Source organism: Delphinus delphis, chromosome 1 (assembly GCF_949987515.2).
Source record: "Delphinus delphis chromosome 1, mDelDel1.2, whole genome shotgun sequence".
Classification (NCBI taxonomy): domain Eukaryota; kingdom Metazoa; phylum Chordata; class Mammalia; order Artiodactyla; family Delphinidae; genus Delphinus; species Delphinus delphis.
The window spans coordinates 180,595,583-180,623,284 of record NC_082683.1 but is presented as its reverse complement, the minus strand read 5'-3'; the positions used below and the strand labels follow the sequence as shown (position 1 = coordinate 180,623,284).

General features: G+C 38.2%; 1 protein-coding gene and 1 non-coding gene across 2 annotated transcripts in view; both read right to left on the bottom strand.

The window, feature by feature from the left end:
- Window positions 1-27,702, bottom strand: part of PTPRC (protein tyrosine phosphatase receptor type C) — a 123,141-nt gene that overhangs the window by 13,994 nt on the left and 81,445 nt on the right. Inside the window, exons 12-24 of the mRNA XM_059998794.1 lie at window positions 26,626-26,784; window positions 25,248-25,459; window positions 20,312-20,372; window positions 12,677-12,785; window positions 12,034-12,068; window positions 9,341-9,450; window positions 8,693-8,783; window positions 8,525-8,601; window positions 3,973-4,009; window positions 3,778-3,875; window positions 2,929-3,054; window positions 1,062-1,219; window positions 713-848 (exon numbers count right to left, since the gene is read on the bottom strand). Of these exons, the coding sequence (XP_059854777.1) occupies window positions 713-848; window positions 1,062-1,219; window positions 2,929-3,054; window positions 3,778-3,875; window positions 3,973-4,009; window positions 8,525-8,601; window positions 8,693-8,783; window positions 9,341-9,450; window positions 12,034-12,068; window positions 12,677-12,785; window positions 20,312-20,372; window positions 25,248-25,459; window positions 26,626-26,784 (1,409 nt within the window). The remainder of the gene's footprint in view (window positions 1-712; window positions 849-1,061; window positions 1,220-2,928; window positions 3,055-3,777; window positions 3,876-3,972; window positions 4,010-8,524; window positions 8,602-8,692; window positions 8,784-9,340; window positions 9,451-12,033; window positions 12,069-12,676; window positions 12,786-20,311; window positions 20,373-25,247; window positions 25,460-26,625; window positions 26,785-27,702) is intronic.
- TRNAD-AUC (transfer RNA aspartic acid (anticodon AUC)) lies at window positions 14,134-14,206 on the bottom strand. The gene has a single exon. It is a non-coding gene; the product is annotated as a tRNA-Asp (tRNA).

Here is a 27,702-nt window from a genome sequence, read left to right as displayed (position 1 = left end):
GTAAATACTATCATTATCTCCATTTTACATATGACTTAACTGAGGCACAGGGACATTAAACACTGGTAAAATGGTGCACAGTATTAAGAACAACAAGCACGATTTGAAATTACTACATCTAGTTCCCACTTAACCACTGTACCGTCCTCTTCTTGTCTCCCCAGTTTTAATTTTATGAGATGCTGCCAAACTGGGTTTTGGCATTTAAAAATTTTTCCCAATCTGATATGTGTAAGTGCTATTTCATTATTTTTTATTTTTTATTTTTTATTTTTTTGCGATACGCAGGCCTCTCACTGTTGTGGCCTCTCCCATTGCGGAGCACAGGCTCCTGATGCGCAGGCTCAGTGGCCATGGCTCACGGGCCCAGCCGCTCCGCGGCATGTGGGATCCTCCTGGACCAGGACATGAACCCATGTCCCCTACATCGGCAGGCGGACTCTCAACCACTGCGCCACCAGGGAAGCCCCTCATTATTTTTTTTAAATACATTTTATAGTCATCCTCCTTCCACAGTACTCTCAGCCACTAATGCAAAATGCTTCTAACTGCAATTGGTGCTTTATTTTTCCAGATATTAAAAGAAAACAATTTTCACCCACTGTTCGAGGTTGAGAAGAATTTGGATTTCCTTTAAGATCTCTACTCCCACCACAAAAAGATTTAAGCCAAAAGGCATAAGTGAGGATAGTGACTGTGGCCTGGAACATACCTCCACCTGAACCATCAGGCACCTCTGTCGCCTTAGCTTGACGACATAGCCATAGACATCCACCTTGCTCTCTGCCTCCAGGCCTTCTAACATGGCATCAATTCCAATATAGGTGCCTGTGCGTCCAACACCAGCACTGACAAAACAAATGAAAAGGTTGAAGGTATGATCGATCACGGCAGGAAAATGAATGGAAAAGCCAGCAAGGGTGAAGCAGGGAAAACAATGTCAGTTTCTCCTCATAGATTGTTTCTCAAAGTAGCAATTGCCAAAGGGGAGGGTGGCCCTAACACCCCAAGGAGTGAAAATTTGAACGGCCCTTGTGCTTTTGGTGGAGGTCTTTATTTACCTGCAGTGCACCACGACAGGGCCACTGAAGAAGTTGCTGAAAGCATTCACTCTCCTGCGCAGCTTGAGGAGCAGGTGAGGGTCTTCGGGGACTCCATGGTCTGGCCAGCTGGTGAACTGAATGTGGGTCACTGCTCTCCCAGTTGCTTTTTCTTTTCTCTAGCCAGGGGATAATGTTTTTTTTTAGATGATTTTTTTCTCAGAGCAAACTATGGGACATAAGTAAGTGGAAGGGAGGAAAAGTACAAAAAACTCCTCGTGCAAGTTATTTTTCATTCATGATTACATTTTCCTTTCCAATGAATAACTAGGAATTGAGACATCACACAGGACTGGCATGCACCAACCAGTAAGCAATTACTTACCAGGAAGGTAAGTAACATATGGTTAAGTGTAGCTGAAACCACTAGGAACTTTCATGCTGCCAAGCCAAAAACAAACAAACAAAATAAAAACAATAAAACACAAAACAAGGGGATTGGTGGGTGGGTGTGAAAAGATACAAAGTAAAAGCCATTCTCACAGCTGTTTGAAATACTTCTGCTTGGTAGGAAGACAAACAGGATTATTGTCATATGAAGAAAGCTGATTAATTATTTGATTAATGCTATATTTCTCATATTAGAAGTGTCAGCTCGACTGTAGAGAGAGAACTCAGGAGAGTCAGCTCCAGATTACAGCTCATGTTTCTCCCAGTTTCAAGGTAAGCACTAGAAGATACATAATTCATAATTCTCTGACCAAGTATGAAGAAGAACTACCTACATTTAGATAATAGAAGAAACAAACAAACAAACAAACTTGGTTGGTTTTAATTTTCAGATAGGAAATAACTGACTTAATGAAGAATAGTAATGGCAGACTAATCAACATAACCAGAATGGTATTGGCTTCTACATTCTTCGCTTTAGTGCATCATGTCTTTGGCCATGAACCACTGGTGGGATTGTTCCACAGCCTTCCAAGGGCATAGTTGTTAGTGATGCCACAGGGCCTTAGGAGGCCTTGGGAGAAATAGGCAACTGATATTTTTTTCTTTCACAAAATGTATCTGGATCATATGGAAATACAATTTAGATTACTGAGAAAACCTCCCATAAATGGAATTCAGAGAAAATTTCAACCTTATCTATAAAGACTTCCATTTTTTGACATCTTTAAGATATTTTCACATTTCTTTAAAGTGTAAATGTTTTCATTATATTCACAGAGTTGTAAATCATCACCACTGTCTAATTATAGGGCATTTTCATGACCTCCCCAAAAGAAATCCATACAGATTAGCAGTCACCTCTATTCCTGCTCCACCCACCTCAGTCCCAAGCAATCACTAACCAACTTTCTGTCTCTATAAATTTGACTATTGTAGACTTTTCATATGAGCAGAATCATATAATATGTGAGAAGACCACCATTTTAACTATTATTTAAGGCCACACTGACAATTTTCTTTTCGGAACTAAACATTTTATCTCACCTAAAGAGTTAGAACTTTAGACTTCTTACAGTAGTCTCTGTGCCATTTGTATATATTTTCCATAATGGTAATAAATGCATTGAGATGAGGGACCATTTTATCATTAATTCAATAATGCAGTCATTCATTTAACACAATTGATGAGCTCTTTGTACTTCAAGGGTCACAGCATTATAAACACTTTTGATGTGATGTGGACAAACACTATTTTCACTAGTGACTTAACTTGACCCTGTTGGCTTGTATTATTGTTCTAACCCAACTCTTCCTCCTGCAGTTCATTAAAAAATAATTTTCTAGATATATTTCAATGTCTCACATTTAATATTCCATAATTATATTTTTAGACAAACAGTATGAAAATTAAAATTATGTCGTAAAGCAAACTCACATTTGCAATGGTCAACTTCTGAATGATGTAATCCGGGCATCTTTTGTGCTCATTGATCTCTACAATCACATCTCCAAAAACCCGGCTGCCCTCTTCCATCAATGGCCAGTATAACGCACACTTGTTCTATATTTTAAAAAATCATTAATGATTCCAGTTTTTCATGTAAATGGATTTGTTTATTAAGCATTCTTTGTAAAACAAAAGAAACAAAAATGTATTCTTTGAAAGTCTCAAGACATTTTTATAGTCTCCTGTAAACTGTGATGCTTGGAAAGTATTCCATTTCCCATTAAGAGCCCTGAAGTATTTCCTTCATACGACCCAGCAGAAGAAGGATGATCTTCCCAGGCTTAGCTGCATATTAAATGGGGACATGCTTGGTGGTCAGCAGAAATGATGTGGTTGCGTGTGGTTAATTTCAGGCTGGGGGATGGGGAGGCTTTCACGCTTCCTAAAGTCACGTTACATGAATTTTCATCTATCTGCCTAAGGTCTGTGTGTTTCAAGTATTAACAAGTATTTGTGAAATCAGCCCACAGAAGTGTACTGAACTTAAAATAATACTGCAACAAACTAGGAATCACGTAGGAGTCCAGCAATGAAGCAGAAACATTTAAATGTTATACTTATATACAAATATTTATATATGTGCATATTTAATTTTTCTACAAGTATGAAATTTTAAATCAAGTGTTATACTGATTCAGACAGAGAATGATCTGTTTTGTCATCAAGCACATACACACGTGACTTTTCAAAATGCGGTTCAACACTGTCTTTTCCTAACATCCAGCCTCCACCCTGTGAGTCCTGGACCTTCACCCTATGAAACTTCTGGGTCCTTACCTTGTTCCCTTCTTCACATCGAGTGACCATGACAATAACCGTGGCTTTCTGTTCCCAGATCATCCTCCAGAAATCATCAACAGTTTCATCCCTGGGACCTAGGGGGTAAACAAATAAAAACTGGTAAGAAATATCTCCTTAAATGTGCAATAAAACAATTTTTCAAAAAGAATGTTGGACTCTCAGAGAAATTACCTTGTGCAGCAATGTATTTCCTGGGTTCTTTGAAACCCTGTTCAAAACACACACAGAGGTATATCATTTACTGAGCGCTCAGTCATATATTTACATGCAAAAGTGTGAGATAGGGAAGTTGCCTTAGATCTGCCATTTCTTGGTTGTGTATTTCCCTGGGCAGTTTCAAATTAAAAGGGGAGTTTTATTAACTCAGTGGCAGTTAACTGTGTCAAATATGTTAGTCAACATTTACAAACAATGTTCATGACCTTCATGGGTCTTTGCTATATACCCTAAACAATTTTTAAAGCTAGATAGACTTTATCTTCATGTGGGAAGGTGCAGCAATTTATAAGCATAATACAGGCACTCCTATATTTTAGATCCTGCCAACCTTTATAGCACCATCTGCCAGAATTCAAACCTCCTTACCAGCCATAGAGATACTTTGGGGAGTTTTACTCAATTTCTTTCAATAAATCATCCTGAGGTTAGCCCCATACTTCTACCTCTTAACGAGTGCTGGGATATACCGCTGATTCCCTAGAATCCTTTTCTGCCACTCTAGATAAGAGATACAATAACTTTCATTTTATTACCCACAATGTCTGCTTTCTCCACTCTGGTTACCAAGGCAAAGAAGGAATAGAGACAGGTGAGACACTGTGCTAGTTTCTTTCAAATTATCTCCTACTCCTCAGACTTACCTCAGTGATCAGAAAAGCCCTTCAGAGAGATAACCTTTGCCCTTAGATGAAATTCAGTCACGTGGGCCACAATAATCCATGATTAATTTTAGTAACTTCTTGAAACTTCTATCTCATGATATAGTATTATTCATACATTCATTTATTCAACAAGTATTCATTGAGTGGCTACAGTCTGTCAAGTACCTATCTAAAATCTGGAGACATATTTTTTCCATGAGCTCCCAGGTCTGCTGGAGAAAAGTATAACTCGATACTATAATTACCATATTTATTTGAACAGAAAATATAAGGTTTTTTTTTCCCTAGAGACTGTCTAAATCCTTATAAAATCTGCTCTCAATGACTTTACTTTGAAGAACAAGTTATTGTTTGGAAAAGACACTATACACAAATAAAGTTGTTCAACGTTAATTGTGAAGGCCTGCAGTGGTCACCTACAGAATAAGTTAAAATAGAGGCTAAAATTATGACACAGTCTTAGTAATTATTTTTGGACTATGACCTCACATTTGAAACTGTTAGTTGCCACTATAAACAAGCCTTTTGAATATCATAAGAACAAGAAATTGCATTGTGGATACGAAGAGCACATGTCAGGCCAAGAGGTATGTGTTGCTTGAGATAGAATTTACAGGGACAACATGAAACAAAAATATAAAAACTCTTTTTTTGTTGTTTTTTTGTTTATTTGTTTTTATTTCTACTGCCTTGGGAGACTGACCTAAGAAAACATTGGTATGATTTATGTCAGAGAATATTTTGCCTATGCTCCCTTAAAGGAGTTTTTGATGTCATGTCTTATGTTTAAGTCTTTAAGCCAATTTGAGTTTATTTTTGTGTATGGTGAGAGGGTGTGTTCTTTTTTTTTTAATACAGCAGGTTCTTATTAGTTATCTATTTTATACATACTAGTGTATATATGTCAATCCCAATCTCCCTACAAAAACTCTTATGCATCAAACAAAGTTGATGGGAAGTAGGACATTGTACAGGTTAGAGGGCTGTCTCCAGACAAAATGCTTGAGAAAAAACATCCTAGCTTTGCTTCTACTAGCAAAATTGGGAACACCTCAGAGTTGTTGTGAGAGTTCATTGAATCAATATATGTAAAGCACTTAAATTCATGACTGATAAATAGCAAATGTATGATAAATTGTATTATTATTATTATACAGTCATCATAATCATTAATGTCAAGAATTTTGCTCTGGAAAATCATCAGCTATCTCACAAAAGGACACAGAAGTTGCAGATGCTTGTTTCATGAACGATTCAAGTAAAAAGTTTTTTTCATTATCCTATAATTTCACATAAATTGTGTGTAGTGGACTGAATAACGTTCCCCAAAAAACTCATGTCCACTCAGAATCTCAGAATGTCACCTTATTTGGAAATAGGGTCTTTGTGGAAGATGGGGTCATACTGGGTGAAGATGGGCTCTAAATCCAGCAACTGGTGTCTTTTATAAGAGAAAGGACACACAGTGACACAGACACACAGGGAAGAAGGCCATGTGTTGACAGAGGCACAGAACAGGGTGATACAGCTACCAGTCAAGAAACACCAAGGATGGCCAGGAACCACTATAAGCTGGAAGAGGCAAGGAAGGGTTTTTCCCCAGACCCTTCAGAGGAAGCATGTCCCTGCTCACACCTTAATTTCAGACCTCCAGCCTCCAGAACTGTGAGATAACACATCTTTGTTGTTTTAAGTCACTCAGTTTGTGATGTTTTGTTATGTCCACTCTGGGGAATTAATACACTGTCTAAATAAATAAATGAATAGATAGATAGAATTTGAACATTTTACTTTCTTCACTGAAAGTTGGTGAAAGCTTATATAATCATGTGGATCAGAACAAACAAACCAAACCTCAATTTCAATTGTTTTTTCTTTGAGAAAAATTTGAAATTACCTTATAAACCAGCGTGGATGATAGTATGAGACAGTTTGTCAACTGTTTGATTGTCAGAAACAATTTTTGATAGTCACTGTTTTGGCAGCCTGTGTGGAAATAAACACTCCTACTTTGCTGGTGGAACATATCTGGGTACAACCCCAGTGGAGGACTATTTGGAAATGTCTTTTCAAATTACAAATGCATATTCCCTTTGCGCCGGCAGTTCTTCTTTGAGGAATTTATCCTACAGATACGCTAAAACTCATTGAGAAGTAATATGAGTCAAGATTATTCATTAAACCATTGTTTGTAATAGTAGATTAGAAACCATATTTAACGCTTGTTACTATAGGAACTGATTAAATACCTCATAATGCAGCTATGCCAAGAATTACTCTAAAAATATTAAAGAAAGATGTAGAAATGTTCGGTGTTCAGAGCCAGCAACCTACAGCCTGTGGGTCAAATCAGCATGGCCTGATTTTGTAAATGCAGTTTGTTTTTCGGAACAGCCACATTATATATTGTTTATAGAAGTGTAGTCACTGGGCTTCAGAGCTGAGTAGCTGTGGCAGAGATGGTATGTCCGGCAAAACCCCAAATATTTGTTATCTGGTCCCTTACAGAGAAAGCTTGCCAGTCCCTGCTTTTTACAGTGATATTTTATGTATCCAAGATATATGTTTTAAGTAAATGAAGCATTGTACAGAACAGCGTGAATATTACATTAACATTTTTGGATAAAGGAGGGGGTAACAAATGTTGGTGTTTTCTTGTTTGTGTATTAAAAAACTCCCGCTGGATAAATAGGAAACAACATAGAGGTTACCTTTTAAGGTAGGTGGAGGCACTGGGTAAATGGTGGATTGGGTGGGAGGAATTGTTTTTAAGTCTCTCTGTGTTTTTATACTGCTTTTTTTTTTTAAATTCATGTGATGCATTACTTACTGAACAGTTGTTTAATAAATTACATTTTTAAACATTTTAGATAAATTAACCATGCACTATATCCTCATACTGTTACTAATTGAAAAAGGGCAGGGACTTCCCTGGTGGCACAGTGGTTAAGAATCCGCCTGCCAGTGCATGGGACACGGGTTCGAGCCCTGGTCCGGGAAGATCCCACATGCCACGGAGCAAATAAGCCCGTGAGCCACAACTACTAAGCCTGTGCTCTAGAACCTGTGAGCCACAACTACTGAGCCCGTGAGCCACAACTACTGAAGCCCACGTGCCTAGAGCCTGTGCTCCACAACAAGAGAAGCCACTGCAGTGAGAATCCTGCACAGCGCAATGAAGAGTAGCCCCCGCTCGCCGCAACTAGAGAAAGCCCGCGTGCAGCAACGAAGACCCAACACAGCCAAAAATAATAAATAAATAAATTTACTAAAAACAAAAATAAATAAATAAGAAAAGGGCAAAAGTACCAAATTAATCAGAGCCTCCCAGTCCTATCCTCTATGGTGAGGGGCAAAGACGGGGCTCTTATGAGAAATACACACATAGATAATTTAGATAATATCCAGCGTATAACAGGTACAAGAGTATTTTAATTCTTAGTTATCATTCTGTTTGGAAAGAAAAATCCTATATTACCTACCACCAATAACAAATAATAAATAACTATTCTTGCAAATATTAGTGATTTTGTTGTTTATATCAATGGCATTTATGAGCTTCCTTCAGATCATTTCAAATAATATTTCTAAAAATTTTCCATGAGAGGATATATGTATATGTATAACTGATTCACTTTGCTGTACACCTGAAACTAACACAACAGTGTAAATCAACTATACTCCAATAAATTTTTTTAAAAATAAAAAATTTAAACAAATAAAAATTTGCCATAGCAAAGAAGGAGCTGAACGGAATGCATAGATACCAGAAGAATGAAAATAGTCAGAGACAAAATGATGAAGATCTAAAACCATCTGGCTGTTATGCATTTTTTACTCACATCAATATAGCTGGCATTGATATAGTTGGACCCTGCGTCTCCGTTTATGTCAGAGAGTTCAACACGGTTATAATCATCTGTTCAAAGAAAAGAAATATTAAATAAGTGAAATCATGAATAATCAAGTAGCCCAAATGTATGGAAATCCAGTTCTCGATGAGCACTTACAAGGAAGGATGTCAACGTAGCGGTTTTTATTCTGGTTAAAGGGTTTTCGAGCATCCTTGATAGAAAACTTGCCAAATACCCTCGGAATGCTCTGAAAGACACAAAGATCCTTTGGGTCACGTTCAAGAAAAACCATTTCCCCTTGCCACTTATCCTTTTGAACAAATGACACCTCCTGGAACGTATTTCCTTTACACTGATGAACAAGTTGCATATGGTAATAAAGGAACATTATGAGGAATTATGCAAAAAACACTCTTTAAGAAAAATGAATGATAGGCTACTTGGAAAATAAATCCCATGAAGGAGAGCAAATTTAGCAGTTATTGCTCTGCCACTTTAAAATTCACTGAAAAACACACTTGGATGATTACCTAGAGCAAAAGGACAAAATCAGCCAAATGCGTTTCGAGATACAGCTTCATAACTAGTATTCATACAATGAAGCAGCATTATCTTGAAATGTTGACTAGTTTTATGACGATGATCTTCTGGTCTGCAAATATCTGCTAATAAATAGCTGCTTTGACTCCGCTGCACTATTATGTGGGATAAACTATCAAGGCAAATGGTTATACAATACATTTAAGGTGAATTACGTTGATAACAGAGTAAACTTTCTCATCACGTATCGAGAAGAGCACACACCTGGAATTCAGCCAGGAAGAGCCTCCCTTCATCAGCGATCTTTCTCTTGTAAGTTTCCAACAAAACATCTGCATGGATGGGCTCCACATTCATCAGTTGCTTCTCATCATCTTTAAATGTAGTAAAGATTCACGACTAGTGTTAATGTCTCTCTTTCCCTTGTTCATGCAAATTTCATTAAATATATACCTTGGATTCAGTCCTTAGTGTTTTTCCTTTACATACACATTCCACCTGGAAAATCTCACTCACACATAAAGATTCACCTGTAAACCTATGACGTCTAAATCTTGGGCTCCAGCCCCCTTCTGGCCTTTGTATTAATCTTTCCCTCTTATTCTCAGATTTTCCACCCAGTTATTCCATAGGGACCTCAAAGTCAAGATGTTCAAAGTAATTTTCCCTTTATTCTAGCATCTCAAATCTTGGCAAACAGGACCACCATTCACAAAGTCATTCAAGACGGAAATTTCCAGGTGATCCACGATTTCTCCCTCTGTTCCTGTATCCAACAGGTCACCGTGTACTTTCCATCCTTTCTGCCTGTGATCATGCTCAGGACTCTTCTTCATCCACGTAAGGACATCTTCCAGACTCCTCTCCCTGACTCCAGCCTGTCCCCACCCTGACTTATCTTTTAAACTGCCACAAATTAATCTTCTGTAATACAAATACGAGCCTGCAGCTCTGCTTGTTGAAAAAAACTCACACTATTGTTTGTGCTCCATAGCCTATAGGCTAAAGTTTCAATGTCTAATGTGATATATGATCCCTTTTTATCATCTCACCTGACCCATCTCAACCACACTGTTTCCTACACTTGCTTTACATCTTAGGCGTGAGTGTTCTCCAAGTGCATCACACACTTTCTTGTCCTCATGTTTCTGCACACACTGTTCTCTCTACATAGAATGTCCTTCCTCATTTTCTATCTACAAACAGATTCCAGACCAAATATCACCACTGTGAGGATATATGCATTTTTTGTTGGATTAAAAGCATTTTATGGTAATAACAATACTCATCTATATTGTAATTTTTTCTTTTTATTGTATCTATTTTAACTTGTGAAATACTGTAAACATATAAATAAGAGAATATGATGAATACTCTATACCCAGGACTCATCTTAATGTGATAATCTCTATAGTTGACTGTGAACAGATTGTGTTAATATTTTATGCCACCAGAGTGAAACTCATTATATGCTAGGCTTGTGAAATAACTTACTAAAGAACAAAATACATATTAATGTAAATAGCTGTAAGTGTATATGAATACTGAAACAACTCCTACTATCCCAGGTATATCTGACAGTAGTTTTTCAGTATTCATGTTAATTTCCCCTATTTTTTAGATGAAGAAAGAAGGTGCCCATTAGGGTTGTACATTTATTTTTTTGTCCGTGGAAATTTTCTATCCAATCATAACTATCAAACTGTCCATGTATGGTTGCTTCTTTGGGTGTTTGGAGATTTCTGGCATTCATTAATTCTGACCTAGGGCCACCTTCGGGGTTTTATGGAGTTTGGGTAAGTTCTAATCACTCCAAGGAGCGATCAGTGTCAACTTTGAGATAAATGCTCCTTGACCCCTGGCAATGGTGCCCCTCCTGTCTTAGGTGCCTGTCACTCTTGTGATCTTCATCCATCCCGCAGCCCACCTATAAAAACTAACCCTCGGGACACTTTATCTCCCACTTTAATTTATTCATTGACACGTATGGAACCCACATGCCCACCCAGGTACTGGGGATAAAGCACTAAATGGGAAAGGAAAGCCTCCCTGCCGTCCCAGAGCCCACATTCTAGACAAGGGAGGAAGATTAACAAACAAGCGGAATATAAAATACGGTGTCGGCAAGACTCTGCAATGGAAAATAAAGCCTATTGGGGAGCTCCAAGGAACCTGCCCAAAAGCTTCTGCTTATGGATTTGGGACCTGCCCTGGCAGAGGGAAACCCTTCCGAGACAAGTTAAAACCAGATAGAGGAGTTCTGAAATGTTTCCTGTCTTGAGGATGAAAAAAACAAACCATTTCCTATATTATAAACATGTTTTCAACTTCTTTATCTCCTGCCCTTTAAATGGATCAAAAATCACATTTTTAAAGAGAAATGAAAGAAGTACTGTAAACGTTTTTAAGAAGAGAGAAAAAATGGAATATGTTTTCATTTCCTAAGTCAAATTGCCATCTTTTGTCATGTCCATCAATGTGCCTTTAGTGGGAACAGCCAGTGCCCCACCCCGGCAGGGACGTGAATACACTTGCACTCCTCATTTGTGTGGCTTTCCATCTGCTCCTTCCTCAATGTTTCCCCACAATTCCTTCCTTCTCCACAATCAGCTTTCCATCTTCCATCTTTCTATAGCACCACACACAGTCCACGACGATGGTATCTATCAAATCTGTCATATTTGTCCACATGTCTCTCTTCCTCTGTTAGATTCTAAACCTTTAAAAGCAGAGTCTGTGGCCTGTCACTGACGTATTTTCAGTGCTGGCACAATATTTGGCTTACTCTGGGAAATGCATAGATCCTTGCTGGTTGAATAAATACATAACTTAAATTTCATCATTGTATCCACAGAGGAAGTCCAGGTTAGATTTTTTTAAATATTGAATTCTTATTTCAAATGAGTAGATTCAAATGGGAGGGGGATAATCACCAGTAAAAAAATGTGCATACTTACCCCTTTCAACAAGTTCCTGCTGTTCATCTAAATTGCTGTGAAAATAAGAAATGTAAGTTTGCATACTCTTAAGAAACATAGAAATTAGTTGGCAATCAATTTATGTTTAATGAATGTCTTGAAGGAAGGAGGGAGTGGAGAGGGGGAAGACAAAAAGGAAAAGGGCAGAGGATGGGAGGGGATGATGGGAGGGAGAAAAAGTGGGGAGGAATAAACCAATCACGGGTGGTCAACCAAACTCGGATAACTGACCACATTATTTTATTTGGAACACCTTGGTTTTCGTAAAATGTAGTTGTTCCTGGACAGAGGAATGCATATCCTTCCCTAGATACTTCTCTCCTTTGTCATTTCTAGATCTCTCTGACCACTTTTTACTAAAAGAAAAGACACATTCTTTTCATTGGTTATTATTAAAGGGAATCCATCCAGTTATTAGTGAACGTAGAAAATATTAATATTTAATATAAACCAATAAGACCATGTGAAAGTCTTTGATCAAAAGGTCAGTGATGTCCTGGACTTAGTCCTGTCGTCTCTGAATTCACATTTTTCACTTAATTGGTTCCAAACTGGCCTCATAAATGGGTTTTCATCATTATTACTACTATTATTATTTTTTCATCTTAAAATCAACTCTTACCTGGATCTTTTCTTTTGCAGATCATAGATTTTATAGAGAACAACAAGCAGGGCTATTGATGTCACAATAATCAGAAATACCAAAAATATGATCACTGCATTAGAATTATCTAGAAATGAAAAAGAACACATAAAGAGAGCTTATTATGCCAAATATTTTGCTGGATTCTTTGAAAAGATCATCTTACAGTTTAACGTTTTCATTTCTTTTGAAGTTTTCAAAAAGTACAATTTTTAGAATGAGATCAAAGACAATACATTCCTGATTTTGTAAATCTTGCCTATATTGTTCAGAACCAATAAAACATTTCATATTTTAAGAGCGATAGAGCATAGAAGAGCAATTCTCTTCCTTCCTATCAAATAATGTCCTTTTATGAGATAGTATCATTTATATTTAATTCTCTTTCTTTCAGTCACTCCATTTTGAAGGGATCGAAGAGGTAATCTAGTTACAATTCTCAGAGAGAACCTCCTATAGTTTAACTTCATATGCAGAAGTAGGTAGTCTCTTAAGGGGATCAGAAAGGTCTCTGCCCCACAGAGATAAACCTGCTCATTGAGGTATACAATCAGTTATCCAAGGGACAAAATTATTTCATTCTACAGTTGGGATTAGTCTTACTCTGACCTGTATTTTCACTAAAGTTTAATGTGAAATCACACCCTTTCTTGGAGGAAGGGCAGAGAAAAGAGAGTGTATTGGAAATATGCTTTGCCTTGAATAAGTAGGTCATACTATTTGTCTGCAGTGAAAGTGCAGTAAAGTACCACAGAGGCATTAGGGAGCCAGACTTAGCTCCGCCACTTCCTAGTTGGGACCTTGGCCCAAATCCTTATTATCTTTGTGTCTCCATCCCTAATTCCTAAAATGAGGCTAAACAAATTTGATTCACTGTAAACATTTAGCACCATGCCTGGAGCATAGTCAGTACTAATTATTCACAATTCACACAAAGTATTTTGAGTCTTTAGTGTGTGTCAAACACTGATTTAGGTACTTAAGATGTCTCAGAGAACAAAACAGACAAAGACCCCTGTCCTCATGGGACTGATGTTCTGGGACGTAAGACAGACAGTTAAGAATATACACATTAAGTAAGTGAATGGTAAAGTAGGTTGGAAGATGATAAAGACTGGGAAGGTAAGGAGTTAGCTAAGGAGGTACTGGCGGATGCTGGTTCTAGGCACAGGTGTAGTTAGGTGAGAGCCTGGAGGCAGGAACATGCCCCGTGTCCAAGGAGCAGCAAGAATCCAGAATCCGGAGAGGCTGAAGTGGAGGGAGAGAGAGATGGGCAGCAGGAGATGCCATTTGAGAATATGGCCAGGAGTTGGCAGAGCGCAAGGGTCAGGTTGGAGGGCCTTGTAAATCATTTTAAGGTTACATTGTTTTGTTATTGTTGTTTTTTGTTTTGCTTTGTTTTGTTTTGCTTCACTGCTTATCTTGTAGGATCTTAGTTCCCCAACCAGGGTTCGAACCCAGGCCCACTGCAGTGATAGCGCAGAGTCTTCACCACTGGACCACCGGGGAATTTCCAGTTACACAGGTTTTGGAGTTAAATGTGTAGCACTTGCAGGATTTTGAGTAGAGGAGTAATTAACTCTAATGTGTGCATTATACAGATCCTTAGGACCCCTTATTGAAAATGCCATAACCCAGGCAAAATACGACAGTGGTTCAGATGAGGTTGATGGCTCTGGAGTTAGGTGAAGTAGTCATCCAGTGCTACAGTGAACGGGGATCAGGAAGGCTGTGGGCAGAACAGCCTTCTGAGGGGAACAGAAGCTCAGTTTTGGATTTGACAGTCTGAAAGAACAATTAGATGCCCAAGTGGAGGCACCAAGTAGGAAACTGGATATGCAGATCTGAGGCTCTCCTGCCATAAATCTCACGAGAAAGGGGCTGGGACTGGACATTAATTTGAGAGTCTTCAACACAGATCTGTTACTTAAAGCTATGAGATTGACTAATTCACCAGGAAATTAAAATTGGATAGAAAGGAAAGAAACCCCAAGACTGAGTCCTGAGACACTCCAGTATTCAAAGGTTGGAGGAGAAAGATGGAACCTGCAAAGGGACTCACAAGTGAAATAGGAAGAAATGAGCTTTACTGTTGGGAGTTGCAGGGGGTAAAGAAATAGGGTGGCAGCCAAAGAGGAAATAGGGTCAAAAGAAATATTGTGGTCGTTGCTGTTTTTTGTTGGTTTTTAACAACTGCATCTTGATGAGACCCATCCAGCACAGAGGGGAAATCATGATGCAGGAGAGAAAGAAGAAAACTGTTACATCAGGGGTTTGGGTTGACAGGATCAAGGGATTCAAGAGTAATGGCAAGACAGTGGCTATGGGTTATGGATTAACGGTTAATCCATGACGATGGATTATGAATTAACATTGTGCAAAGAGGGAGTGGAGGACCCAAGGGGATGAGGGGCTGTCCATCAGGGTTCGCTACCATGGCTATGGTTCACGGAGATAGGGAGAGACTTAGTGCTCTTACTATTTTCAATGAGGAAACAACTTCAACCCTCTTCAGTCATGTTTCTAAGGCAATACAGAAATTGTATGTTTTAGGCAGGGGTAGGCTGAGAAGACTGGGTGTTTTGAAGGAAATATATGGTGAGCAGAATTCCAAGATACGCCGCCCAAGATTTCCAGGTCCTGGTTACTTCAGAAAATACTAACTAGGTACTGCTGCAAAGCGATTGTGCAGAGAGAATTCAAGCGTCAAGTCAGTTGGGACTGGAGGATACGGAAATTGTTCTGGGTGAGTCCAAACTAATCATGAGCTCTTTAAAAGCAGAAGTCAGAGATCTGAAGCACCAGGATCCCACACACTGCTCTGGCCTGAAGATGGAGGAGGCCAGGTGGAAAGAACGTGAGGGGCCTCTGGGAGCTGAGTGCAAGCCCTGGCCTGCAGCCCCCAAGGAAATTGGGTCATCGGTCCCACAACAGCAAGAAACAGGACTCCGTCAACCTGGAATGACCTCAGAAGCACTTTTTCTGCATATTCTCCAGATAAAAACTCATTCTGGCCAACATCTAGATTTCAGCTTTGAGCGGAAGACCTGGTCACATGGAGCCGGAATTGTGACCTACGGAATTGTGAGCTAATGAACGGGTGTGGTGTAAAGCCACTGAGCATGCAGTAATTTGTTGGACAGCAAGAGAAAACTAATACAAAGCATTACCTCCCTGTGATTTTTGCCTGGAGACAGTCCGTATAGTTCAGCGTGGCTGAAGCCACAGCCTCCTCCCCTCCCTTGCTTCCTTCCTTCCTGCCTGTGGCTGACACTGACTGACTCTTAAGCACACCTCTTTTCTCTTCCTTCCAGCTTTCCTTGCTGTTAAGTGTGTCCAGGTAACTGAGATAAGGGTAGAAGGCATATAAGCCTCTTCTGGGTCTGGTGTTTACCCCCCTTCTGGAGAGACACTTCACCTCGTCTCTTCTCCAAACTGCTGGCTGGATGCTGGTTGTCCTCACAAATTCAGAAGCCATGTGTGGGAGAGGTCAGCCCCTGTGTCAGCCTGGAGTTTTGAATGGTGTGTGGAGCAGAACCCCATCCTCTACATGCCCACAAACATCCCCAATTGGTGTGGAGTAAGAAATAAATGTCTGTTGTGTTACTTCACTGGGATTTGGGGGCTTAACTGTTATAGCATCCATCGTTGCCTTAACTGATTGGTACCCCTCTTCATCCCATACTGACTGAGCAAATGCTACGTGTCCTAAAACTGTGACGGTCTCTGGGGATATGACAGAAAATAGGCATAAAAAGGTACCAGTTCTGAGGGAATTTTCCTTACCTTTGGGGGAAAAGAAAGGCTAGACAGGTAAATAAAATAATTATATATTTTCCTTATATTTAAAGGAAAAAAATAGAGTGGTAAGAAGGTAAGGGGAACCTATTTTCTGTATGGTCCGTGGAAGACTTCCTGAGCATGAGACATTTCTCCTACAACCAGAAAGATGGAGTGACTCAGCCAGGCCAACGGCTGCCCAAACAGCGTGTCTCATGCTCCAGATGTCTCTAACTGGAGATTCATAAAAACAGGAACATAGAAAATTAATTTCAGATGGAGATTGTCAGATGTCAGAGCTGAGTCTGCATCCTGGCTCTGGCATTTCTTTGACTCTTAACATGGGGCAAAATGATTAAATTGTCCAAGTTTAAATTTTCTCATCTATAAAATGGGAATGATTTGATCTTCTTGAGAAAGGTGTTGTGAGGATGCCTATATACGTGTCATGTGTGTGTCTATATCTATATTTATGTCTATATGTATGTATATCTATCAAGTGAGAAAGAGAAGGCCAGCAGCATATACAAGAATTTTGCAAAAAACACACCAAATGGTGTTGAGTGAGCATTGCAATCCATGGCAATTAATTAGGGCTGTTGGTTCTATAGAAACATGACATAGCATCAGATGTGCCTCCATAAACGTATTAATAATAGAACAACCAAGGCTTCAGATACGTCCCGTGGCCTAAGACTTGCTCTTCTCTCTTCTCTCTAGGAGCCCCTGTAACACTGACCGAGGGGAAGATCCATGATGGCAGACAGGATGGGAGACGGGGAGCCAGAGGTTGAGAGATTTCGACAAGTTTTGGAAGGTAGGAAGCAAAGGAGAGGAAGCCACAACCAGAGAAGCATGTGATGACGAGGGACACACACCTTCCCAAGAACACCTGGGCCTCAAGCTCCCAGGCACCATGGACAGTGGAAACCAATCAAAAGACCAAAATGGCACAATTGAGGGTCTATTTATAGAAAACCCAGGCATCTCTTGAAAGACACACCAGGGAGGAGGAGACACAAGCCTACTCTTTGCAAAAATTGAATGGAAGAGGTAGGAGTCTAGAGGTAAAATCAGGCTCCAAGTAGAGAAGGGAGGAGGCCCAGCACGGAAGTGAAGCAGGAGAAGCAAGTGTCTGCATGTGGAATGGTTGGACACTGGCCCTGTGCCCTCCCCTGAGGGAACCATCCCGCACCCTCCACTCTACCGCAAGGACTAGTTGTGGACTCATTTCTGGAGATTATGAATGATGCCGGAGAAAATAAATCAGTAACAACACAGAGAATCTCCTCAGTCAATACGGCCCCTTAAGGACCACAGAACTTCTAATCACCTTCTCCCCTGTGTCACTGTAACTCTGGTCAGACTGCCCATGAGAACGGAACTCTCAAAGAAACCCTCAACACAAAAGGCAGATGCCAAAATAATACATCGACTAATGATTCCAAAATGTGACTAAGATGAGCTCCAAAAAGACTGCAAAAAGAAAGTGGAACAAAGAAAACTTCCCAGAGATACAAGTCTCCAGGTCACGAAAGCCAATAGCATCCAGGAAAATAAGTGAAAAAGACCCATGTCAGACCAAGAATAAAGAGGAAAGCCTAAACGTTCTAGAGAGAAAATAAAATGAGGGAACATACGAAAAGAATGAGAAGCAGGATGGCATTAGAAAGTAATACTGGATGTAGGGGAACAAAACTGAAATACTTTAAATTCTATAGTTTTAAACTTAAAATCTATGCCAGAGCAAAATATTGATTGTGTTAGAATAGAATATAGATATTTTCGTGCCTGCAGAAATTAGAATATTTTCTTCTTACACTAGAAGATATAAACCAGTAAAAACAACAACAACAACAACAACAAAACCCATGAGATTCAAATACAGCAATTTTAAAATGGGAAACTGATAAAGGAAAATTTTATGATGGTAGCCTCAGAGAGTTCCACAAGAAAAGGACCCCAGGAATTCAATTGGGAATGTTGTCAAAATGCAGATGATGGAATGTGATACCAGAGAAACTCAGTAATACATTTCTAGCAGCTGTGCTTTTGCAATTCGAAACCCAAGCCCTCCCCTGGAGTAGATGTCAGTATTAAAATGTGAAGACATTATTTATCTCTTATGAAAATGCTGTTGTTAGCAAAGAGTTAATACTTTTTCTGCTTTATGGGCAAAAAGGAGCATAGGATAACCCTCTAGCTCCACTGAAGGAGAAATCTGATGAAGATGGAATAGTAGCTGTGTCACCAGGCAACATTGCTAATGTAAACACAATCCCTGATTTCCAAACGGCATCTGGACAGGAGGGTTATGTATGAATGATGGTATCCTGGTGGGAAGCCCTGGCCTTGATTTCCCTGAATGCACTAACCCCGGCACATCTTGTTACTGGGTGCATCCCTGTTGGCACATCTGGTAGCTATAACTGTGGCACTATTATAAGAGATACATGGGGCTTCTAAGCCAGGGTCGCTCCCACACATATGGCCTCAGTCTTATAGCTCAGTTGCCTCTAGAGGGTCAAAGAGTTCATAGTCCCCGGACTGCAGTGGGCAATGCTAGCAGGATTTTCTTGGCCAGACCCCCTTGCTGGCTGTGTTTCCCACTCTGTGTTTCTCTGAGGGAAATGGTGCCAGGCCTGGCTTATTAAGATAGGAGTATGAAATGTCCAGTGGAGTCTACGACCCCAAGAATAAATGCTGCCACTATAAATTATTTACATAATCAGAAAAACTCAATGAAGCTGTTGTTATAGTAAGGGCTTATAAAAGAAAAGTATATGGAAATAAAGTCAAAGATACTTGGCTGAATTTGTTTGGCATTTCACATTAGGAGCTTTTATTTTATAAATCTGAGCAGAAAGAACTAAAATTTTGTATGGGACTTAGTAAAGCAGTTTGGAAAATAAGCTGTTTTTATATCTTCCCTCTTTGGAAAGACTTGGGAAAATGAAGCATTAATGATTGTGCACGTGCAGGTAGTTGACAAAGACGGAGAAGTGACAAGGTGACATCAGAAACAGCCTGTGTTTCGTAACACTGCACCGGGAGCTTTGAATTGAATTGAATTGAATTGAATTTAGAAAGCTAACAAGTAGAGAAAACTTAAAGCAGTGTGCTAAGTCTTCTTCCTCCGCAGGCTCAGATCAATAAGCAACATTAAAACTCTAGAAAGAGCAGCAGACAATATCCCTTTTATATATGGAGGAAACTATAGAATTGAAAACAGAAATGGTGAAAAGTGGTCATTTTGGAGAGCAGAACAACCGGTGAGGGAAGGTGACACATGGCTTTCTTCATTTCAGTGATTTTTTTCTAGAGTGACCTTTGTTTTGATTAAAATATTTTAAAATATTAGTGACAAAACATTAAAAAGCCATACTGTTATTAGGGAATGTGTATCCTAGCTCAGTGGGGTAAATCAGCACAGATTTGTATGTAACGCCTGCTTCTGCTAAGCAAATGCTTGAGGGACAGAATAAAAAAAGGTGACAATTTCTAACATATACACAAAACAAACATGCTTGTTACTAACATGAAGAAATGCCATAAGCATAATCATAATATTAGTCTGTGCAGGTAAATACTTTATGAATTATTTTATGAGCTCTTTTAATAATTTAATATCTTAATTTGAATTTAAGATATTATATTTTAATATGGTGTTCACCTGTACATCTGTTTGCACACACAACTTAAAATATAATGTTTTTTGGAAAATATATAATATAAACATTTAATAATTAAACATGAGTAGGAATGTAAAATAATAAAGCTAAGTGCTACTATATATTTAATATAAATATAATAAATAGCTAAGTGATGACTTACAAGATGTTGATTGTGAAACAATTATTGGATCACCAGCATATTTCCCATTGTGATAAAAAACCTGAATTTCAGTAATAAAAGAGAAAATAGTTTTCTAGTGTAAATTTATGAATCACAATATAACACATACATATTTGTCATACATTGTTGTTTATTTTCATAAAAAATATACTGGTTAACTTTAATTTAAAGTTGAAACGTCAAGATTATGTCAATACTTTATTATCAAAATGTTTTAAAGAACATATTTACCAGTGAAAAAGATATAAAGAAATCTTAGCCCATTTAGCAATAATAATAATACTAATAGTTATAATCAGCAAGAATAAGTGAAAATGAAGGAATAAAATCCAACACATCGAAATGTTCATCATTTAAAGTTGATTCCCTATTAATAGGCTAACATCTTCATATTTCTTTCAAAAGGAAATTCTGCTGTATACTCTTTAGAAGAGTTATACATAAAACGTACAAAAAAGTTTTTAAGGCTAAGTGGAAACAATATAATGTAAGAATCACAGTATTTATATTCAAGTGATATTTAGTTCAGAAGGGTTAAAATGATCAAGATTGATGATACAGGGTAAACTCTACAGTGTAGACATAAGTAGTTCAAAATATTGAACACAATAAAGCAAAACAATTTAGATATACAAGGAAACAGCATGGAGCAGGAAAGCATTAAGAATCTTCAGCAAAAAAACAGCTGAAGCAAAAATAGATCTAAAGAGTATTAATAGAAGAGATTAATAATAAATCTGAAAAATATATATCTAAGCTTTTACCCCATGGAGGGTATATAATATCCTCAGTACTCACAGAGTATTCATAAATATTTATCACACACTGAGCTGTAAAAATTACTGTAGATTCCAAAGGGCAGAAATTGTAAAGGACAATTATCCTTTTAAACTAATAATTAATTGCAATAAAAAATTCAGGAACCAGAAATGTAGAAAAGTCTCTTTAAAAAAAAAGGTAAATTAAAAATTCTTCCAAATTACAATTATATACTCTTTAGAAATTATCAATAATAAGAACAATCTACTTTAAAAATCCACTCATTAAATCTTATGTCAGTCATTGAGAAATTAGTAATAAGTAATATAGACATGGGATAGAGTCAAAATTTTACCAAAGAACAATCGTAGCTTTATTTATTTATTTATTTTTAATTAATAAAAAGGAAAAGGAGAAAGAAATAAATGGTCAAAAATCACTTTCAATGCCCAAACTACCAGAATATCAAAATAAACCTACAATAAAAGAAAGTAATACATTAATGATTATAAAAACAACTGTATTAATTTATTAACCAGAGATTACAATGATGAATAAATTTAAAATGATTGCTCCCTCATGAAGGTATAAATGTAGCAGTGGATTCTGAAATAAACTTAAAAACAAGTTATGGGAACTTCAGTGAAGAAAACAAGAGGCAGCCTTTTGAAGAGTGAGGAAGAGAAAGGATAACTGAATAATTGTCTCCTAATTTGAATTTTGAGATTGCATTTTAATACGATGTTTACCTATATTTTTCCAGAATAGCTTATCATCATTGACAAATGGGAGAAGAAAATTCTAGCAAGAGAGGAATGTTCAGTAAAGTGCCTAAAAGAGAGTAAAACCTGAGCGTTTGGAGAAAAGAAAAGGAAGCCAGTGTGCCTGGAGCTTCCTGGGTACTGAGGGAGGTGAAGTGAAATGTACGATAATAGGTAATAACAAAGTATTTCTTTTATTCCGACTCTTCTTTGGGAAAATATGTGGCACACCCACTCAAAAAGGGTAACTAGAAAAGAACAGTAATATCGAAAGATAACGTAAATGATTCTCAAAGAATCCCTCTGTGTTAAAGGGACTAAAACACATTTTTCGGTGAACAAATAATTCCTGTATTATTTAAAGTTATAAAACACAGAACAGGCAAATGTCTCCAACCTGTTTTATCAGGTTAGCATAACCTTCATACAAAAATGTGGAAAGAATGATGTGTGTCCCCACCTATGCCAGCGTCGCCTTTACCCACTTATTAAATGACCTCATTTATGAATGCCTATTCATAAAAGCTTAATAAAATATTAAGCTGTTGAGCTCAATAATACTTTAAAGGAATAATACACAATGACAGAGCAGGGTTTTTTTCTTGGAATGTGACACTGGTTCAACATTAGAAAACCTATCACTATAATTCAGCATATACACCAATCACACCATAGCATCACAACCATGGCAGACCCAACATAGTACCATAAAACACATTTGATAAAGCCAAACCTACGTTTCTGGTTAAAAACAAAACAAGAAAGCTTATGTATACCTAAACACTTCTTTAAGTGATAAGAATGTGAAGCAGATTGTCAACATGACATTAAGCAGTCAACTGTGGAAATTCCCATTAAACCAAAAATAAAAGTGAGAGATTTGACTGAATAAAAATAAAAGGGGAAATTGTGTATGAGTTAAAGTGCTATAAAGAAAATTAAAAGGCAAACTATACACTGAAAACAAATTTGCAAGTCATAGGACGAAGAGTTTAATACTATTAATAGCCAAGAAGCATTCCCAAAGAAAACTAGACAAAGGAGCAGGAAGGATGTTACTACAAGACAAATAACAAAACGATATTTCTCCTCAACAGTAAGTAAAGAAAATCTATAAAAAACAAAAAGAGATGCCAGTACAGTATTCCACCCACTAAATATCAAAGGAAAAGGGGATACGCAGTGTTGGTGAGATTCTCCAGAGCAGTTATCTCACACACTGCCATGGGAACGGCAATTTGGTAACTTCCACAGGGAAAAGAAAAAGTATCATAAAAAATCTCAAAATACATGTCAATTCCTTTTGACCCAATACATTCATTTCCGGGAATTTATTCAGACAGAAATGATAAAAGACATATTCAAAGATGTTGTTATTTCCCAGTAAGAGTGTTTGCTGACTGTTGTCAAAACAGGCATAGTTAGTAGAAGGTGATAAAGCCGTAAGATAGAATCTTATGCAAACATGAAAAACTAGTAGCGGAATATTTAACATGGAAAAACGTTCGCGATACAGTGACTTATGAAACATGCGGTTTATCAAACGGTGTGCTCATATTAAGGAATTTGTGAGATCATGGAAAATCTACATCTGTCTCTCCCTCTAGTTCCTGGCACAGAGCTCCCAAAACCCTTGTGTCTCCTAACTGATAAGAGCGCTAGGAACATTTTTGTCTTTGGTCTTTGACCCTGATTCCTGACACAGAGCTGCAGAAAACCTTGTAACTTCCAGGGCGACAGTCTTTTACTCTATTGAGCTGATTCTGGGTGGGTTCCTGGATGGCTCCCACATGAGGGCTGGTCACTGGAAAGACCAAGCCATGATTAGTCTCGGAAGTTTCAGCCCCTCCCCTCCCCCGGTCTCTTGAGAAGGGAGAAGGGCTGAAAATGGAGTTAATGATTTATCATGCCTCTGTGATGAAGCCTCCATAAAATCCCAGAAGTACTGGGGTCAGAGAACTTCCAGGCTGGGGAACACACTCACACCTAGAGGGTGATACACTCCCAACTCCACGGGGACAGAGGCTCCTGCACTTGGGACCCTCCCAGACCCCACCCTACGTATCTCTTCATCTGGCTGTTCACCTGTATCCTTTCTCAAAACCTTTAATAAACTGGTAAATGATGTAAGTGTTTGCCTGAGTCCTGTGAGCTGCTTTAGTGAATTAATCAAACCAAAGGACATGGGTCATGGGAACCCCTGATTTGCAGACAAATCGAGCTACAAAGTGGTGGGGACTTCCTACTTGTCATTGTCTTCTGACATAGGGTGGGACCAATCTCGTGGGACTGAGCCCCTCACCTGTGGAATCTGATGCTACCTCTGGGTACATGGTGTCGAAATTGAATGGACACCGAGCTGGTGTCACAGATACTTGCTTGATGCGTTCACACACTTCACACACAAACGTTCACACATTTGGTGACCAGAAGTGTCAGAAGTGAAGTGTTTCAGGTGTCCGATTTTCTTTGGAAATGCTTCCCTGTGTTTCTTATAGTGAAGAACACACAGGAGATAGAATGAACTGAGGTTTTTCCCTACAGCAGGAGGAAAAGACTGAGTTTTCCCATTTTAGAAGTATACACACAGAATATGATCAGTAGACAGCGAGCTTATGGGTGAGCTTTTTAACTCTCTGTGTACACTGCTATTTCCTTACATTTATTTCTGCTATTTTTTAATCTCAATGTACCTGTAAAAAAGTTTGTAATTTAAAAAGTCACATTAGTGGGCTTCCCTGGTGGCGCAGTGAGAAAGAGTCCACCTTCCGGGGACACAGGTTTGAGCCCTGGTCCGGGAAGATCCCACATGCCACGGAGCAGCTAGGCCCGTGCGCCACAACAACTGAGCCCGTGTGCCACAACTACTGAAGCCCACGTGCCCAGAACCCGTGCTCCACAACAAGAGAAGCCACTGCAATGAGAAGCCCGTGCACCACAGCGAAGAGTAGCCGCTGCTTGCCGCAACTAGAGAAAGCCCGTGCACAGCAACGAAGACCCAATGCATCCAAAAATAAAATAAATAAAAAATAAAAATAAAGTATTAAAATTTTTTTAAAAGTCACAGTAGTAAAGATAAATAGCCTAGATGAATAAAAGTTGTGGCAAAGTAATAATCTACTGTGCATGAAATGTTGTGCTTCTTGACACGGGAGCAATAATTTAGCTATAAGTAAATCACGTTAAAGGTCAAAAATAATCCAACAAAATATGTGTTGTAAACTGTATTATGTACTAGAGATGAAAAGTTTGGAGTCAAACTTTTACACTTTTAAAGTGTGATTCCGTTAGACCTCAGAGCTTCGTGAGCACTGGTGTTAGTATTATTTAAATACTGCAGAATAATCACTATAATGTATATCAGTAATGTATGATTATGGAAATTGTAATCTTACCTGAAACGTATATTCTGTTGAATATTGAAGACCTTCTACCAAGAATGTACACTTTTGTTGTGATTTGTTTACAGTCGAGTGATTTCCAATACTAACTATCAAATGGTACATCCCTGTCTTGGGGCCATTAAAGTTGTCAGGAGGTTTACAGTTCACATTCATACTATTATCTGTCTTCCTTGAAACACGTAAGTCCTTGACCTTGCTTGGACCTATCAAAATGAAGAAATATTTTATTTTTAATCATTTGGTAAACGCGTATTTAAATGACTGGACAATATATGTGTACAGTATAAACTGTTTTAAGTGCTTATTTGGGTGTTACAGATGGGGAAGTTAGGATAGAACATACATAAAAAGCTATAACAAAACATCTGAAAATAAATTACACATTCATTTGATGAATATTAGCATGTAAGTTGTACTTGAAACTATGAGATTTTTTGCAATTCCCCCAAAGAGAGTCTGTAGAAATAGAAAATAGAGAAGAAAGGAGTGGAGGAGAAGGGAGGGGAAACCCCAAAGGCCTACGAACAGTCCAGGTCCTCCTTTTGGAAATGCTTACATGACCCTGGTGATACCTGGCTGGATTCTTCAGCAGTAATGAATCATCTTTGTTTCTGTGATAGCACAGACTTTCAGGAAAATAACAAAAGCATAACGCTTGAGGACCTGGACTTTTGAAACCAAAACTTAAATGACATTAAGAGCATTTTACATCCGGCCCTGAAGAGGACAATTTTTCTGTGTGAGCCTGGTGCCAGGTAGGGTTTCTGGAGCCATAGCTGTTGCCTTACACAGGGGTATTTCTTCTGCCCTGACCTCATGGAGTTCACATTCACCCCAGAGACAGATCTAGCTTTGGACCTGGAATCTATGGAGCCATCCCACGGGGGGGCAAGAGCCAAATGAATGTAAAATGTGACATAAAATAAAATAGTATGTAGTTCATTGTAATGGAGAAGAAAATGCTGACAAAATATTGTTTCATGAGGTCATGCAAGCAGTGGATGCTTGTGAGTGAGGCGTTCTTGGGTGTCTGATGGCAGTCGATATTTCTAGAGAATAAAGAAAACAATGGATAACGCATTTTTATCTAAGTTGGTTAGATACTTAATTGCCTGAAATCTTATAAATTGTACCTGTTCATATGCCCTCAGGCTTCATTCTTACAATTCTATGATTATACCTGAAGGATACAGAGAAAACCCAGGATGAGAGTTTATAAATTGTTGTGTTTTAAATTATTATAAACCCTAGATATTAACAAATGTGCCAGGTCAGTGTGTTTCTCGAATGAAGCATTAAGGTGGACATGTTGTTTTAACGGTTTAGACTTTGCTGTTCATAGAAAAAAGCGTTAAAGCTTATAACTTACATTTTGCTTTTGTTTCAACTTCACATTTCTCATCAGTTCCATTACGTTTCACTCTTCCATTGACAGAGGCATGTAATGTTATACTATAGTTTGTAAAAGGTTTCAAATATTCCAAATTAATTGTATTTGTGGTTTTATTCAGAGTGTGGCATCTTTTTTCTTAGGGGAAAAAATGGAAACTTTTAGTAAGTCATCAAAATTTAAGATTAGCACATATTTAATTTAGTGTCTACAGTAAATCATTCCAAGCCGACTCCAAACTAAGTGATTGAGAAATGAAAAATCCTTGGTGCTCAGAAATACATACATTATCAGCAAATGCATTGAACAACTGTGATTACTATAAACTCAAATATTCAAAAATGATGGTTTCATATAATTAATTTGGTACATAACATATTTAATAAGTTCAAGCATATTGTTTACCTATGATCTCTTTTCTTTCTGAGAAAACACAGCTCATGGTGGATATTATGAAAGTCTTTTTTCCAATACTTTGGCAACCCCTTTTCTGATACTTAACCTCCAAACTTTGAACTTTGGTATGAGCCACTGTTATAGACTTCAGATACAAAATCCATTTGATCACCAGTAACTAAGTATCCTCTGCCCTATTCATCTGAGCACTACAGTAATTCATGGGAGCTGAAACAGTGAAGGACAGCTTCACACTGGCAGTAGAACCTGAGCTGATCACTGAAAGATGAGTGAGGCTGGGTAGGTGTAAGGGAGAAAATAAAATTTTACAAAGGAAAGAAGGAGCATTTTTAGTTTAGGCACGAGCCCGACTAGGATAGCAGACTCTGGCTGGGTGGGAACGTGGGAGGTGGGACCTTGCTTACACAGATGAGTTAGCACTTGTTAAGTTGAAAAATCACTAACCACTAACTATTTTTGAGTAGCCAAATGCCACCAAGAAAGACAGGTTAAAAGAAGGTTAGAGAGGAAGCATGTTACAGTGATAATAATAATAATACCAGTAGTTATAAAAACAATGAACAGAAGATGCTGTGTTCCAAGCATGTCTTGAAGTGGTCTATGTGAATTAATTCACCATCACCACAACCCTATAGGTTG